Consider the following 17,844-nt stretch of genomic DNA (forward strand, 5'->3'; position numbering starts at 1 on the left):
TAGTGAAGTCAGTTCCAACCAAACATGTTTATATTGAAAACGACAACCTCTCTAAACCGAAAACTTGGCTTAACATAAGACAACCTGGTGGTCTAGCAGATTTTGGTTTTGTGGACTCTACTGTGTCTAAAAAGAGATGGGAAGTTTTCTGTGATTTTTAAAGAGTAATCAGGTGGCTGAATTGGATGTAGCTTGGCACCAGTCTAGAGCAGTATGTTATGTGTGAGGGGAGGGGGGGGGGCAAAGGTGATAAGCTTGAAATGCATTTGAATTGGTGTACTACATAATTCACTGTGATATGTTTAGAATAGGGATTGAGAATAAAGATTCACAGGTGGTAAAGAAGACAGATTCTTGTCAAGTCGACCTCAGAGCAGTGAGCTTGTCATTTTTTCAGCAAATTTTTAAAATGTGTTGTTTTTTTTATAAAGAAATCTTAGTTTGTATTTGTTTCATTAAGGAAAAAAAAGAGGTTAATGTCATGTTAATGGTGTAAATTTTACTTTTTTTACATTCACTTAAAAATGTCTCTGCAAAAATAGTTTTTGTGATATTTATTTTTATTCACCTTTCTGTTCTTAGAATTGGAAATGAGTTTTGTCGATGACCGCACCTCCGCAAAGGAGCTGGATCAGTGGATAGAGCAACTCAATGACTGCAAACAACTCTCGGAAAACCAAGTGAAAACTTTATGCGAAAAGGTTGGTTTTGTGTCGACATTGTACTAAAATATTCAAATTACATCCCATCAGTGATTTTTAGTGAAGCAGGGTTCCTTTCTTTTACAAGTAGTTTAAATACATTGATCTGATTTTTAAACCAATTCTTTTTATGCTGAATTGATACAGTGTTATTAGAATCATTGAAATTTTTAGTGAAGCACACCATTTTTGTTATGAATTATATTTTGGACTTCAAATGCAGTGATGTTTTTTTACAAACTTGTACATATTTCAGACCTGCCGAGCACCTGGATAAAATCAGAGCCGTCCAATTTGTGTTTACCTATGGAAGAACTTGGTCGAATTCGCATAAAATCATTTATTTCTTGTTTAATTTAATTTCCATCTTTAGGAGTCAACTTTGGTAAATCACATGAAAATACAGATTTATTTGTGTTTATTTGCAATGTTTGTGCGACTTGTCGTAAATGATATGAAAATACACATTTTCATTTTGTGTGTTTTTGCAATTCATGTTAGTTTGCCTTAATCGCTTCGTGACATAATCTTAATCTACTGGGATTATGGAGACTCCCAATTATTTTCTCCTCGAACTTTGATTTTTAGTGAGGATTGAGAGGAAAAACAAGAGGGATTGACGTTTCAGATATTTCACTCAGTGGGGAAAAAATGTTCGAAATTGTGTAGGTTTAACACTTCTTGCAATGCTGTTTGGTAAATTTTAAGAGGCGGCGTCAGTGGAAGACCTGTGTTCCGTTTTATTCTTATCGGATTTTGGACAGAACATGAGTGAGAAGATTGAAAACATTTATGTGTTGAAGCAAGCTCAAAAAGATGATCGATTTCAGAGCATGCCATCCTTTTTAAAATTAATTTCTCCTTCAGAAAAAGAAGGTAATACAGTCGAACCTGCCTTAACGGAAACCTGTGTAAGACGGAAACCTGTCTTAACGGAATCTCCCCGCTCCCCCCTTGATATATTCCTCTTTAATTACCTGTATGAAACGGAAACCTGTCTTAACGGAATCTCCCCGCTCCCCCCTTGATATATTCCTCTTTAATTACCTGTTTAAAACGGAAATCTGTCCAACATGGAAACGGAAAGAAAAATCTGCTCCCTTCCGAGGGTTTCACCTGTCTAAGACGGAAAATGCTTTGCCCGCTCAACCCTGATTTGAAACAAAACTTGCTAGTTTGGTTCCGCCGGCTCTGAACTTGCGCCATGGCCATGCCGCTGGGCGAGGAAGGGGAGTAGGGGTGCAATTTGGGGGTAGATGTTGCCCCATCATGTGAGCCCTGAGCGATGCAGATGGTCAGTGTAGTGTGGGTGTGAAATCTCACAACTGCCCGTGAGAGTGCTCGAGTAGTGAGCCACTACGGAAACTTCCCTTGGTAGCCAGAAGCCAGAGATGTGAAATTAGATTGACCAATGCCTGCCGCCCTGATCGAACGACCAGCCGAGAAAAAGTTCCTCGAATCGTTGTTACTACAATGGCAGTGAGGGGTGGCATTGATGGGTGGGGCTAAGGGTGGAAGCAAATGAGATGTTCAAACGTTTCTGTTTTTAATAGGTCAAACAGTAGTCCTATGAAGGGCAAGCCCTGGTGGTAATTGGATACGTAAGACTGACGCATGTCATTATCAGACAGGATAGCAGCTGTGAGGTGTGAAATTTTGACTACTGCTTGCCGATCGGACAAGCAATCCTTGACCCCCTCCGCCTCCCCCCTAAATTCCCCTGTCTAAGACGGAATTTTTTTCCCGCTCCCTTGCGATTCCGTCTTACACAGGTTCAACTGTATATTGGCATATGGTGTTAAATTATCAATGGCTATCAGTGTTTTTGATGATACATAATTTGTTAATGTTGAAAAAAAAAAAAAGCCTCCCCTGGGGCAGTGCCACTGACTGTAGTGTCTCAAGGCCATTCCCAAAGGGGGGACATTTGTCGTTCAAGCACAGTAGAATTGTAAATGGGCTGATTCATGTCACGCTCATAACTGTGCCTGATCTACAACAGGGAACTGCTGCTTTTTCTTTCCTAATCCATACTATTGTCATTTTCCTCTACTTATTTTGTATGTTTGTCACACTCTTGTGACCTGCTATTTCCAGGGTGCCTTGATAGTTGAAGCAGACCTTGTGCTGTTGAAGCTAGAGAGGTGAGCAGAGCAAGTCTGATTCCCTGTAAAGACTTCTCTGTTGACACCCACCCCTTGGCGCCCATATGACCTTTTGCAGTTGCGAGCGCCGTAAAACACTCTTCTATAATAAAAATAATAAAAAATAAGCCTTTGTAAAATTACCAATTTTGTTGAAGAGAACAATTCATATTTATGAATGAAATACTTGTGTTAAATCTTACGACTTCAAATTTTACATCCTGGTGTGTAATTGCTTTTAAAAAAAATATTGTACACACATAATGACACTCCTGAACAGGTAAAAAAATGAAATATCTCATCCACCTCTGTCATCCGAGAACTGCGAATTGATTTATATATTTATTTCTTGTGGCGTCACATGTGATTAATGTTTTCCAATCTTCTCTTTCAGGCAAAAGAGATTCTGTCAAAGGAATCAAATGTGCAAGAAGTGAAATGCCCTGTAACGGTCTGTGGGGATGTCCACGGTCAGTTCCATGATTTGATGGAATTGTTCCGTATTGGAGGCAAATCACCAGACACGAATTACCTATTCATGGGAGATTATGTGGACAGAGGATATTACTCTGTAGAGACAGTATCATTACTGGTCACCTTGAAAGTAAGTGAATTGTTTAAATCCTGAGTACTAACCTTTCAAGTCTTAAGATTTTTGATTTACCCAAAAGGCTGCAGAAGTTTCCCTTTTCCATTACATTGGAGAACATTGTAACGTTATGAGCCATTAAATATATCAGGTCTCATTGTTTGGTCAGAACTGTCACCAAGAAACATATCTCATTCCATGCTTTGATGGTTAATGCTGTACAATGCTACAGTTTATTGTAGTTCTATACATGGAAGTTAGTTAGCATACTGGTAAGCCACCTACTCAAAGTTCAGATATGCTCTAAATCACTTCACTTTCACCTATCCTATTGTCTAGGTGACTGTTTGAGGCACCACTGCAGATTTTGCAACTAGCCTCTTCCACTCCTCTTGGTTCTCAGCTTTCTGTAGTAAGAGGTTCCTGTCATGGCCTGTCCACTCTAAGATATTTGGCTTCCCATCTTTTTTGCTGTCTGCCTTTTTATCTCCCTCGCAATGACAAAACTGCTGTTTCAGAACGTAACTTGAGGCCATTGATCTTTATTAACTCATTCCCTTCAATTCAATGCATTGTTCATTAACCCAATACTCTGCTTGGGCACATGCATTGTTCTTGAGCTTTGCTGTATCTATGACATATTACACTCAGTGAAGAATATTGAGAGGTGTATAGTGTATACTAAAGAAAGCTAAATTTAGAATAAGAAGGAGGGGGGGGGGGTACACTTCATACTTCTTCTTTTGTGTAATAGACATTTATAGATGATACCTATGACATTGCCTTTGTTTCTGACAAGGGACAAGGGCACCTGAAATGCTAATATATTCAATATTTATTCATCCTGTCAAGGTTTACGGAAGGATGTATTGTAACACAGAAACTTCTGTATTTATGCTTCATTGATTGATAAAGTTTGACATGATGAGCTGTTTAGAATTTTGAAAGGTCTAGACATCCTCAAAACTACTTTATGCTTTTATGTTGATTTATTTGAGTAAGGAATGACAAAAGGTGAAAGCTTGTTGATTAACTCCCTGCCATGCCGAACCCTGTCAGGTGAACGCGTAGGCCACTACCTGCCAAACCCGAAACCCGTCGGATACATTTTTACTACCATTTTTCAAACATTCCCCGACGTGTTTTGGGCTTGGCAGTCGGAAGTATGCGAGATAATCCAGTTTGGTTTCGATTCCACATTGGTGCAGTAACTTCCCTTGAATATGTTACTTAAAAATCTGACTTTCCAACCCACCCGAAATGAACTAAAAACTACTACCGCTCAGTTACGATGGCGACGGCGTCTCACCAAGGTCGGAACATTTGAATTGATGGACCCATTCGTCAATGAAGGGTCAGATTTAGATCTTTTTGCAGATGATAGCTTTGATGAACCATCATACAGAGTTGATGATTATAGGAAAGGAAATAAAAGAGGTGCAGACACAAGTGAAAATGAAAATTGTGTTCTAGATCTAGAATCAGGTGCTCCCCATACTCAGACCAATGGTGGCGATAGTGATCTGACACTTCCAGGTTCCAGTTCAGGCCCATCACGCAAGGTTGAAGATCACACAACATAGATTTAGACTCAAAAGATAGGATTACAGCTGACAACTTCAAATGGTGGCACCCCTCCCCCAGTGGCCATGCCCCGTCCTACAACCACACACCCTGATGTTGCTGCTCTGGATGTGTGGACTGATGACTTGACTGACTTTCCAAGTTATATAGACCTGACTGACCTTCCAGTTATATAAGATTTGTCACTTTTCATAGTGACTCTTTTAACATTTATCAGTTGATACATCTATTTAGTTCAGAGACAAAGATATTTATAAGGCATGCATATTGACTGAATGTACCACTCCCGTAATTGTTTATATGTAAAAAAAAAAAGATTTTTCACGATTTTGCCACGTATACACTCTTAAAATTTCACACAGTAAAGTTATGACAAAATTTTGGGATTTGAGTATGTATCAATGTCATTGTCTGTGGAAAATTTCAATGCTGTACTCATAATAATAATAAGCTCACAGTGAAGTTTTGAAAATGGTACCGAAAGCGTGGCATTCCTCAGTTACCCAGCTGAGAAATGCCTGGCAGTGAGTGAGTTAACATCACATGTAGACTGCTGTTAAATGTTTCACCAGTAAAGTGTGAATGCTCTGTAAAACTTCTTCCATTACTTCGTATTGGTTTGCCGAAGTGTACAATCCTCATGTTGTTGTGTTTTAACTCATTTTCTTTGTAATACCCAGGTGCGTTTCAAGGACAGAATAACAATTCTGCGTGGTAACCACGAGAGTCGCCAAATTACCCAAGTGTATGGTTTCTATGATGAGTGTCTGCGCAAATACGGCAATGCCAATGTATGGAAATACTTCACAGACTTGTTTGATTACCTTCCTCTCACAGCCCTTGTTGATGGACAGGTGAGCCATTACAAGTAGATGGGTTTATATTTATGTTAATTGTTAGTGAAAAAATAGGAAATTCTACTACTAGACTATTATCTTTCATGCAGAGCAAGTTCATGTCTCTGTTGTTTTTGGCTTCTGGTGTCAACATTATGTACATATCCAGGGCTTGAAATAGACCGCGGCACCACAGCAATTTGCCTTGGTGCCTTTGCAATTTGCCGTAGTGCCCTTAAATTCAAAGGGTTAACCGCAGCAATTTTTGCCATGCCCTTTTTTTTAAATTTTTTTTAAAAATGTACCACCATGAAAATAAATCAATATTTGCCCTGTGCTGTCACTTTTGGGAAAAAAAGAAAAAAGTTATACAAGCATCTTGTCGAGTTCGCCGCCGTGGCAGGTCAGTGAACCTTAGTTACTAGGTACCGCATCGTGTGAGCACCGGTTGTTGGGGTCACCAAAGTTCATTCAAAGTCTGAATGCCCCGCTTTTATGGGACTCCGGAATGATGGGGGGGGGGGGGCATTATTGATTATTTTTAATTTTTAAGGTACACTCGTGTGTGTGTGAGAGAGAGAGAGAGAGAGTGTCCTGTTAGAATTGTCTGAAATCTCATCAAAGCTTCAGTCAGACACTGCTCAGCTTGACCATTGTGTCCATTTTGTCATGGCAAGTGCAAACACACTCAAATTTAACCAAACCTCAGCAGTGTCAGAAAAAAGATCTGGATGAAAAAGAAGACTACAGATGTGAGAGAAAGTGCAAGTGTGATGATTACAAACATGAAAGATGTGTTGGATAAGCTGGTGCTGTGCTTGGAAGAAAGATTTTCCGGCACATCAGAAGATAAAGTTTTGAAGAGTGCAGGGATATTTAGCAGGACAAATGTACCTGAAACTGACAAAATGGATGAGTTGAAAGAATATGGTGAGACACAGATGGATGACTTGATAGCTCATTATGAGACTGTGCTTCAACACCAAGGATGCTCAACACTGAAAATAAAGAAAGAGTGGCTCATGTTTCTCTCCGAAAGTCAGGTGTATTACCTGTGAGAGTGAGAACAAGACAAGTTCAGTCTTGAAAAAAGCAAGGAAATTTCCCAATCTGTCTCATTTGGCTCATGTAATCTCTATTTTCTTTGAAAAGGCGCATCTTTGGTGACTGAAGGCATTTGCTTTCCAGAGGTATGCTTTCCCAATGGTCCTGAGATCAGAGAATTCAATCCAGAACCCTGCATAGCCAAGTAGCAAGAGATGTGTCTGACAAATAGACGTCCTGATAATACAGCACTATTCCCTGAAATCATCTTCTCTGATGATACTTTTTGAAATCACTTGTGTTTTCCCATAAGGGACAAACAGTAAGCCAGTCTTTTTCTATATTGTGTGGGCCAACATATTTTCTATATTCTGATCTAGTGATTTACTTAGTTTTCATTCATGATTTTACAAATTTTCCGATACTATACTTTTGTTGAGAGCAAGAATAAACTGTATTGTTATTTATATAAACGTTGTGATGCACGATAATAATAATAATAATAATAGATAGCATTTGTATAGCGCATATCCCCGCTCAACAGCAGGCTCTATGCGCTTTACACTATATTATTACCCCAGCAGACCATAGAACACTCCGAAATATTCTCAGCTTCCTGGGAAGCACACAGTGCAAGCAGCCGATTAAGCGCTCAAACACTAACAAACTGACAAGATCTTTCGCTGTCTTATAGCCGGGTACCCATTCCCACCTGGGTGAAGTGAGGAAAATTCGTGTAAAGTGCCTTTCCCAAGGACACAACGTCGGGACCTTGACGGGATTCGAACCCACGACCTTACGGTTGCGAGTCCGAGAGCCTAACCACTAGGCCACCGACGCCATAGAATCCAGTATTACCAACTTTAATCAACAAAATGATCACCTATAATTTTTGCCTTGGTGCCCTAGAAAATTGCCTCGGTGCCCTCTGATTTTTAGGCCCCACCGAGGAAATTTTTGCCTGCCCTCCTGAACACGTAATTCAAGCCCTGCATATCTGAATGTTTTTATTGAAGATGGTATATATCTTTTTTTTTTTTTTTTACCGCTTTACTGTTTGTGTTATGTTCCTGTCGAAGATTTGGGGTGCATCATGGTTATATGTTATCTATGTCAAAATTTATGTGTTTTCTAAGTTCATCCCAAAGACTGCCAAGAATTCATAAAAAGTGATCATCCCATGCCCTGAGAAGATAAGTTCAAATTGAAGAATGAATGGATTGGCCTGGGTAAAGCTGAATAAGCATTCAAGTTTTACCTCTTACCTCAAGTTTATTTTTATTTTTTTCTTCCTGCTTATTGAAAGTGGGAAGGGTTTCATGCTATCTATTGTATTTTATAGCCTTTGAAAAATAGCTACTCAGATTGAAAACAAAAACTGTAGATCTTGTATTCTGATTTTGTGTTATGATGTACTTTGAGGATTTAATATATAATTTTTCTCTTTCACAGATATTTTGTTTACATGGCGGTCTTTCACCATCTATAGACACTCTTGACCATATTAGGGCTTTAGATAGAATTCAAGAGGTTCCACATGAGGTGAGTATATTTTTTTTATGTTATCCTTTTGTACGTTTGAGTAATATTGTAAAATGATTCTATGGCCATCCAACAAAATTTATGTCGGATTGCTTGAATTGAGGAGAAAACCCCTTTGTCTAGTCATACTTTCCTTGTCAACTCACTCTTCATTATATGTTTCTGCACTGATGGCCAAAATACAAGCTTTCTTCTTTATTTCCAATGAAACAGCTTTCACCCACCACCAGGCTTCATAAATGCTCCTTTAGGACTTCCAGAATTCCTGTCTGGTTCATTTTCTTATTTTAAACATTTTTGGTATTGTTTTGATGTAGGATGTTCAGATATTGTCACTGGACCCTGGGGTCCTTTTGTGACTTGGTATACATCTTCAATGAGATTTTTGCTTGACACGGCTAAGTTGTATTTGTAAAATACAATTTGTGTACATGATGCACCTTGCAAATTACAACAAAAAATATATTTTAAGTGTTTGGTACATTAGGAATTAGTTTGCCTCTGTTACATATAAAAATTGACAAGAAAAGTTAATATGTGTGTGTCCCTGGTGAAAGATACCAAATGACGCATTTTGATGAATCCTGTTGTTTTGCCTTTTCATGTACAGAGATCATTTCTGAACAATATGCTTTTTGAATTTTTAAGATATCTTCAGTAGTTTTTTGAGATATGGGTGGTTTTGTAAGACAGAGTACGGAAACAAAGTTTCGAGAAAAACGGCTTTAAAGTTTCCCTATGTTTCTACTTCGAATAGATAAATCTACGCTTCGAGATGACCTGACAACACATTCGCTACTCACATACCAACTTTAAAAAGCAGCTAAGACAAAGAACAGCTTCAAAGTTTTGATATTACGTCTTTAAAACAAATTCACCTCCACCTTGAACAAATTCACCACCACCTTGAACAACAATTTTCAAGAAATAGATCTAGGCTAGGTTTACGCAGGGCAGAAAAAAGCGATACATGTTTGCTTTCCAAAAAAATGAAAGGGTGTGGATGCGCAAAGCTTGGCTTTGTTTACGTGTTCAAGATATTCATGCGCACTACCCTCCACTAGAGAGGGGAGTGAATTACCTAAGTTTGGTATGCAGTGTGATTAGGTTGACTTTATGAATGGACAAGAGAAACCATCTGCGATGTTTACTCGGAAAACCAATTTTATTACACGTTTTTGGGGATTATGCAACATAGCAATAAACATCTTTAAAAATGTATTTTAAAGTAAAAGAAACTCAATTCCTTGTAAAATATCGATATATGAATGGCTAAAGAATCTTTATTAATGGAACATAGTTTTTGACCTTTGAAGCCTGATATCTCGGTTTGAGCAAATGCGTCTTTGGTACCTTTCTCCAGGTACGCTCACATATGCTTGAGAGACTGACTAGACATGTTTGGTTCTGTTTGACAAATCCTGTGAATTATATGTTGCTTTTTTTTTGTAAAATCTTTTAGGGTCCAATGTGTGATTTGTTGTGGTCTGACCCGGATGACAGAGGCGGCTGGGGTATTTCTCCTCGAGGTGCTGGCTACACATTTGGACAAGACATCTCAGAGACTTTCAATCACAGCAATGGTCTGACACTAGTCTCTCGAGCTCATCAGCTGGTTATGGAGGTGGGTTTGAATAATTTTTTGGGAAGGAACTTCTGGGCAGTTGGGATGGAAACTATTGCAGAGAAAGATATTGTTTTTTCATTGTATATCCATGCCTTTGCACCATGTTGTTTGTTGCAGCTGTTGTACTTATAATATTTGAGCTCTTTTTTTGTCCTCTTCATAGGTCAAATAAACATTAAAGTGAACTCTCAGGAATGTAGTGGCGATTCTGCATCATTCTTTAGAAAACGAATTTGTCTATGATACATAAGGTAGTTTTCCCTTTAGGTTTGCTAAAGTGGCTTACGAATTTCAGTGCTTTCCGTTTTTTTCCTGTCAATTATTTATCTCACTGTCCTTTTTGAGAAAAGCAAATACTTATTTCTTGTTAGTTTACTACAGTTGCACATTATACCCAATGCACACTAATCGGATTCATCATTTTGAGTTGGAGTTAACTAGATTTTTCCTTAGTTGATAATTCCTTTCCTGCTGGATCTTGATTGGGATCATTATGGTTGAAAATAGGTTTAGGTATTCTTTTGTTCTGTTTCTTTTAGTCATGTAGAACTCAGGGCTTCCAGTCTTCCGCAATTTTGCGGATTTCCGCAAATTACCAGAATTCCGCAAATGGAAAAATTTCCGTAAAAATTTGTGGCCCCCCAAAAAAATTATTTTCAAAAATGCGAAATAAAAAATTTCCATTATTACCAATAGTCAACAAAAGCCAACCCATACCGGAAGTGCTCTTTTATTTGAAAGTATAGACAGTGTCTTTCACTTTCACTTTCTAAAGCTCAAGAATCAGAGCACCAGCTCTGTAAACAAGAGGAAGAAATGCCAATTGTGGTTCTAGATCTATCGATCTTGGGCCTTCCAAGAAAAGAAAACTCTAAAGAGAGCTTGATTTTTTTTTTTTACCAGACTTGTTTATTTGTAAGTATTGTTGTGGATTTTAGTTGATATAAGCTGTCCAGTTATTTAGATCTAGATCAAGTCAAGCTGTTATACTGGATTCTGAATCTAGATCTACACCTTATGATGATTATGGTGCAAACCAACACAAGCAGAAAAAAGTTGAACATTAACTGTCAAGTTTTATAGATTTGTGGATGTACAGTATCGGTACAAGGGAGAAAGCATGGCTTTGGATTTGGAAATATATGGATTAACACAAGCAGAAAATTATGTAGATCTAGGCCTATGCAAGGTATGTTGTTTTTCTCACTTATTTTCTTGTTAAATTTAGGCTTGAATAGCCAGAAATGGCATACTTAGGATGCCCTGAAACCAAAAATTCTCAAATGTAAAGGGGACGCTGACCCCTTCAACCCCCTGTCAGGGCTCTGCCCTGGACCCGAAAATCCTCGAAAAATGACATCGGCTGCTGGAAGCTCTATAATGTTGATATGGAATGAGTGGTTATTGGGAGGAGTAGTCAAAGTATAAATTCCCAGGGTCTCACTTCTCCCCTGTGTTTTCTGACGGTTTCTTTTGTATGGAAGACCTGATAAATGAGTACTAGTCAGGACACGTGCATTGACTTACCTTTTTCGAGTGCTTAGCGTAAGACTTGGCCATATGCCATTTTGAAGTGTGACTCATGAGGGAATCTTACACTGAGCTGTCTATTTGCTTTTGTGCTTCCAATTTAGTTCCTTGTGAACAAGGGCCTTCCTTCATTGGGCCTTGAATGTAGATATAGCATTGGTCTTAAGTCTCGGATTGAGATAATTATATATGTTATTATTGACAATATTGCATTGTAGATCTAGATTAGGTAAGATGTACTGTAGGTGTGCATGGGTAAACTATACAAGCTTTGATCACTGTTAAGAGAACCTGGTTATTTCACGATGAGTGGGTAGCCCTCAGAAGCTGGTCAAGAAATTGATCGCTAATCACCCAAAAAACAAGAGGGTTTAAAAAAAAAAGTGTTTTATAGTGCTCACAACTGCAAGGTCACATGAGTGCGCAGGACACATTAAACATTTTCAATTGGTAGGAAATTTTGAATTTTGCACGAATGGTGGCCAGGTCCTTCTCTTATTGATTTTGGACCACCAGGGGATCTTTAATATGTGCAACTTTCACACGGGACCTCCGAGATTTTTCACCCTTGTCCGAGAAGGCGAGGTGTAGATCTTTCCTTCCAGAAGATCAGGGGTGTGGCTGAAAGACAGCAGCTAGAAGGAGCCAAGGAGTAGCAGTAGAAAGGCTGCAGAAAGAGTCAGAAGCCCAGAACAGGGGGCAATGGAGATGAGGGGGCAGAAAGTGGAGACGAATGCAGACAGAATATCGCTAGAGAGCAGAAAAGGGGGTGAAAGGAGACAAATTTAAAGAAGATAACTTTTCTAGACCTGCATGTTTGCCGACAATCGTCTAAAATCCGACAATCGCGACCCGACCCGCGAGCCGGCCGATGATATCGCTAGGCCCACCTGTACCAGTCAATGTGCGAAGTGCGAGGCCTGGCCGACTGCCAGCGCCCCCTTTTTCTCCCGTCGGCTTTGTCGGCACTTTCGTCATACTGCCGACGTCGGCGTTACCGACATAATTGACGGAACCTGAGTAGAAATGCGAGTACGAAAAAGGACGACGACCTAAATTATCTACTTTCAGTTTCGTGCTCGAGCGGCCATTTTGAATTTCGTTTTGTTGACTAATTCAATTGTTCAGATCGTGTGGATTCATTCAAGTCCGACTCGCTTGTTCTAATAGAATCTAGATCTAGATTTATATAGATCATTATAGACCTCAATGGAGGATTCATATTCCAATTCTATTGTGTCAAACCCAATTATAGGTTGTGCTGTAATATTAATGTTGGTAAAAAGCATTTCATCAGGTGCGTGAATTATTTATTTATTTAGAATCTAGACTCAGCTTAGTCCGTCTGTTAGGAATCGAATGCGGATTTCTAGTTCAAGGCCTATTCCTAGATCCTATTCACTTGTTCTACAAGATCTAGATCTAGAGGTAGATTTATTTAGATTACTAGATCTATATGGAGGATTCATATTCCAATTCTATTGTGTTATTGTATCAAACCCTATTATACTAACAATATGTAGATGTAGGCCATATTATGCTCCTTGTAAGCCTTGTTTGTTTTGGAGTGTGGTTTTTTAATTTTAAAAATTTTTAAATTTTGGAATTGTGCTGGCCTTTTTACATGAGGCTTGTAGCAGGTTCTTTTTTGGGGTAGGGTTGGATCTCTTTTTTATTGTGTTTGTTGGGGTGGTTGCTCGTTACTCGGAAGTCCTTCCTTATGACACCCACAGAAGCTCTTAATGGGGGGGGGGGGGTTGCGCAAAATTTTCAGACAATCTGGTTGAGGCTCACATGCAGGTCTACTTTTCCTGTCGCTACCTGAATTCGAACCCGGGACCTTTGAATGTAGGTAACACAAAATGAAATTTCAAAGTCCTCTGATTTCATAGTTAACTGCACTACCTTATCGAATTTATCATTCAACTGTTACAGTTTTTTAATTGCAAAATGTCTACACTTTGAGATGTCACAACATTTTAAAATTTGAATGGACATTTACAAAAACTTGTAGACACACCCCTATGCACATAGAGAACAAGCTAAATTTTTTCAGGGCTATCAAATAACAAGAAGATGGAAATTTATTGACGTAAACATGGCTTTTTGACCAAAACGGCAAGAAATAAAGGGGAGGTTAAAATCACCACTCGCGACCACCGGCTTATCGGCTGCGCGCCGGGCCGCGCTGAAGGGAAGGAGAGGATTTTATATGAAACCGGGGCGATGGTGCCTTGCTATCGAGCCGACTGGGAGCGTCCGGTGTTTATTTGCGTATAATGGCTGTGTTATTCTTGAAGAGGAATGAATGGGCTTTCTGCCGATATATTTCCGTTATCTGTCCGATCACTAGTTCCATAAAAAAACAGCACTGAAAGTTTTCACACGCAAATCTCTTCTATTAATTCTATAAGGACAGTCTTTAGAAATATATAACCGGAAAGAGCGTCTTCTCATCTTGAAATATCGACGAATCAGATTGCAGTATTTAATACCATACGCTCCCCGTTCCTGTTCAACCGAGGTCACTCTAAAAGTCAATACACGAAACGCGTGGCCGCGACCGTGAAAACCTCGATAATGGTGTCTTTTATCCCACACAATTTTGCTTTCAAAAGAATCGTTGATTCAAATAAATAATACCACTAAAAAGAGGAAAAGCTCATCTTTCTTCTGATATATCAAGTGTCTGTATGTATGCATGATTACACGGCGTTTTAGGAGGGTAAAAATATGGGTTTTGGTCTCCATGACTGCGCCACGGGGGCACGGCCAGTTTGCGGTACCTATTGAATGAGAGGTGAACACCAACAAGTTTAAGCGCCTGGTCTTCAAACAATGAATGGAGGCGCTGGAAGTGATTCTTAATACTCCCTCTGGCTCTAGGTTGCTTTTTAAAAAAACTGTTTTTCCATTTGTCTTTTGTCTTCTTGTTGAAGATTGTATTTTACTTTTAGTTTTAGTAGAGGTTTTACGGCGCTTGCAACTGCATATGGTCATATGAGCGCCAGAAGATTAGAGGTGTTACAAGAGAGTAACAAACATAAAAAAGAACAAGGGGAGATAAGGACAATAGATGTTTGATAGGAAAGAAGGAGCAAACCACACCAGAGCACCCGCCAACCACCCACTTTACTTTAATGCTTCTTCTTCTAATCTGTTTTCAAATGATCATTTCAGGGCTACAACTGGTGTCATGACAGGAATGTCGTAACTATATTCAGTGCTCCAAATTACTGTTACCGCTGTGGTAACCAGGCTGCTATCATGGAGTTGGATGATGCCCTGAAGTACTCATTGTAAGTCTGCCACATGTGTGCTTTTGTGTATGCTGTTGAAAAAAGTGTCAACAGCTAAATGCTTCTTTATACAAGAACAACTGTCTTTTTTTAATTTGCTACCTTGATGTTAATCCTCCAGGTGTCATGACTCGACCCTCTGGGTCACTTCCATAACCTGTAGAATATGCTGAAAGGGGTCTTATATTCATAAAAATAAGCTGAGGGACATAGGGACACATTTGTAAACAAAATACAATCTGACATTCATTGTCACTGACAGAAGGTCACTGTCAAGGTCACTGAAACATTTATTTTTTAACCCGCAGTTATGTGAAAATGTTCTTCAACTCGTAAGCTTTCAGAAAATGCATAGTTATCAGTACCTCATATGATGTTTTCTATTTTGCTTTTTTTTTTTTTTTTGAAACCATAAATAAGCCTTGGTACCATAGCACATTGTACAAGGCACTTGGAGGGTTAAGAGTGAAAATGGAAGTTTGGGGCTTTCACAGAAAATTTCCTTTCAGCCAGAGGTTTATGAGAAAATTTGTTATGGGATGTCGTCAATTAAACAAGATTGAAACTGTGTGGGTTTTAGCAATTGATTTACCACAAGTGGAGATTTTAAGATTTTATTGAATTTAGTTGTGCACTTTGTTAGGTAGGTACTGTTCACGGAGAGATCCATTAATATTTTCTTCTAGTGTCCAAATTGCATGAAGTTTTGTTAAAGAAAATGAAACAAATTTGCAAAATCTTTCTCTTATCTTAGAAAGGAAAAAATCTTTTGGAAACGAAATTAGAATTAAGTTAATTGCTGCAAGACAAAATTTTCTGTTGGTCATGTCAATTTTTATGTTGAACCTTACAACTGAAGCGATTTTTTGCAGCAGCACCTTAGAGTGAGCCAAAGGATGCCCCCTTAGTGGAAGTTATGGTTTTGTCATAAAACAGTGCTTTTTTTTCCTGGTTCGGATGTGGGTGTAATTTATAGATCGATTTGTTAATGCAGGGTGGCCAGGGAAGTCGGAAATTTTCGTTTGATAAGTCGGATTTTTGCCATAAAAACATTTTTTGCGGCGGAAATGGTTGGATCAACATTGGCAATAAAAGGAAATTTGAGGAAATCTGTAAGTTGCCTCGGGAAAGACCCGGGAAAATACATAAAAGTTCTCGAATATTTGAAAACCAAATCCAATAACGTCCCTTACTTCATTTTGTCGGTCGCAATCATTTGGCTTTTCCTGATCTGAGAGCAAGAGTACGTTTCAGGCGGCTATGGCGACAAACGGAAGTGTATGAGTGATACTTAAGTTGATCGGGAAAATCTGGATCTACTTTCGCTTTCACTACCACCAGAGAGTTTACAGTATTACTAGAGAGACGGCACTTCGCCTGGATGCGCGTATCTGGGTCACCAACTGATCGTGGAGAAACGCGCCGTAAACAAAACAAACTGCGTCTATTGTTCAAGGCATTTTCGTTGATCGCAGACAAGCATGGCTGCGGTTAGCACGAAGTGTCAATGGTGTTCTGCTATAAACTGCACCTGTTTAAATCAATATCTGAGTTTCTTTCGATTTCCAAAGGATGACGAATATTATATATATATATATGTAAATATATATGTGTGTGTGAGAGAGACAGAGACAGAGAGAGAGACAGAGACAGACAGACAGATAGAGACAGACAGACAGAAACTGAGACAGAGAAACAGATTGACAGACAGAGAAATAAACAGCTATAGAGGGGAGAAAGATAGAGAGAGAGAGACAGACAGACAGAGAGACAGACAGACTGAGCGAGAGAGACAGAGATAGTCAGACAGACAGACAGACAAATAGACTGAGCGAGAGAAGGGGGAGAAGAAGAGAGAGAGACAGACAGACAGACAGAGAAAACCAGCAGACAGACAGACACACTGATACACAGGGCGAGAGGGGGTGAAAAAGAAAAAGAAAGAAAGAAAGAGACAGACGGACAGACTAACAGAAACTGAGACAGAGAAACAGATTGACAGACAGACAAATAAACAGAGCTATAGAGGGGAGAAAGACAGACACACAGAGAGAGAGACAGACAGTGGTTAAGCTCTCGGACTCGCGACCGTTAGGTCGTGGGTTCGAATCCCGTCAGGGGCCCGACGTTGTGTCCTTGGGAAAGGCACTTTGCACAAATTTTCCTCACTTCCCCCAGGTGGAAATGGGCACCCGTCTATAGACAGTGAACGATCTTGTCAGTTTGATAGTGTTTGAGCGCGTGAAATCCGCAGCTTGCGCTGTATGCTTTCGCGGAAGCTGAGTATGTTTCTGAGTGTTCTCAGAGGGTCTGCTGGGGTAATGATAGTTGTAAAGCGCATAGAGCATGCTCTTGAGCATGGATATGTGCTATATATAAATACAATTATTATTATTATTATTATTATAATAGACGGACTGAGCCAGAGAGGCAGAGAGACAGAGATAGTCAGACAGACAGACAAAAAAACGGAGCGAGAGAAGGGGGAGAAGAAGAGAGACAGACAGACAGAGAAAACCAGCAGACAGTCAGACAGACACACTGATAGACAGGGTGAGAGGGGGTGAAAAAGAAAAAGAAAAAAAGAAAGAGACAGACAGATAGATGGACAGACAGAAAGACAGACAGAGAAAACCAACAGACAGTCAGACAGACACACTGATAGACAGGGCGAGAGGGGGTGAAAAAGAAAAAGAAAGAAAGAAAGAGACAGACAGATAGATGGACAGACAGATAGATGGACAGACAGACAGACAGAAAGACAGACAGAGAAAACCAACAGACAGTCAGACAGACACACTGATAGACAGGGCGAGAGGGGGTGAAAAAGAAAGAAAGAGACAGACTGACAGGTAGACAGAGGGAGAGAGAGAAAAAGAGACAGGGAGAGAGAAAAAGACAGACAGAGAGGGAGAGAGGGAGAGAGATGACAGAGGGACACTGGAGAA

At 39.4% G+C, this 17,844-nt stretch overlaps 1 protein-coding gene across 1 annotated transcript in view; it reads left to right on the top strand.

Annotated features, from left to right (window-relative positions):
• Nucleotides 1-582: 582 nt before the first annotated feature.
• LOC101854093 (serine/threonine-protein phosphatase 2A catalytic subunit beta isoform) overlaps nucleotides 583-17,844 on the top strand; it is a gene marked incomplete at its 5' end in the record, with an annotated part of 21,532 nt that continues 4,270 nt past the window's right edge. Inside the window, 6 exon segments of the mRNA XM_005100116.2 lie at nucleotides 583-701; nucleotides 3,240-3,449; nucleotides 5,699-5,872; nucleotides 8,351-8,440; nucleotides 9,903-10,064; nucleotides 14,778-14,896. Coding sequence (XP_005100173.1) covers nucleotides 591-701; nucleotides 3,240-3,449; nucleotides 5,699-5,872; nucleotides 8,351-8,440; nucleotides 9,903-10,064; nucleotides 14,778-14,896 — 866 coding nt within the window.

The sequence above is a fragment of the Aplysia californica genome, unplaced genomic scaffold, assembly GCF_000002075.1.
Source record: "Aplysia californica isolate F4 #8 unplaced genomic scaffold, AplCal3.0 scaffold00236, whole genome shotgun sequence".
Taxonomy (NCBI): domain Eukaryota; kingdom Metazoa; phylum Mollusca; class Gastropoda; order Aplysiida; family Aplysiidae; genus Aplysia; species Aplysia californica.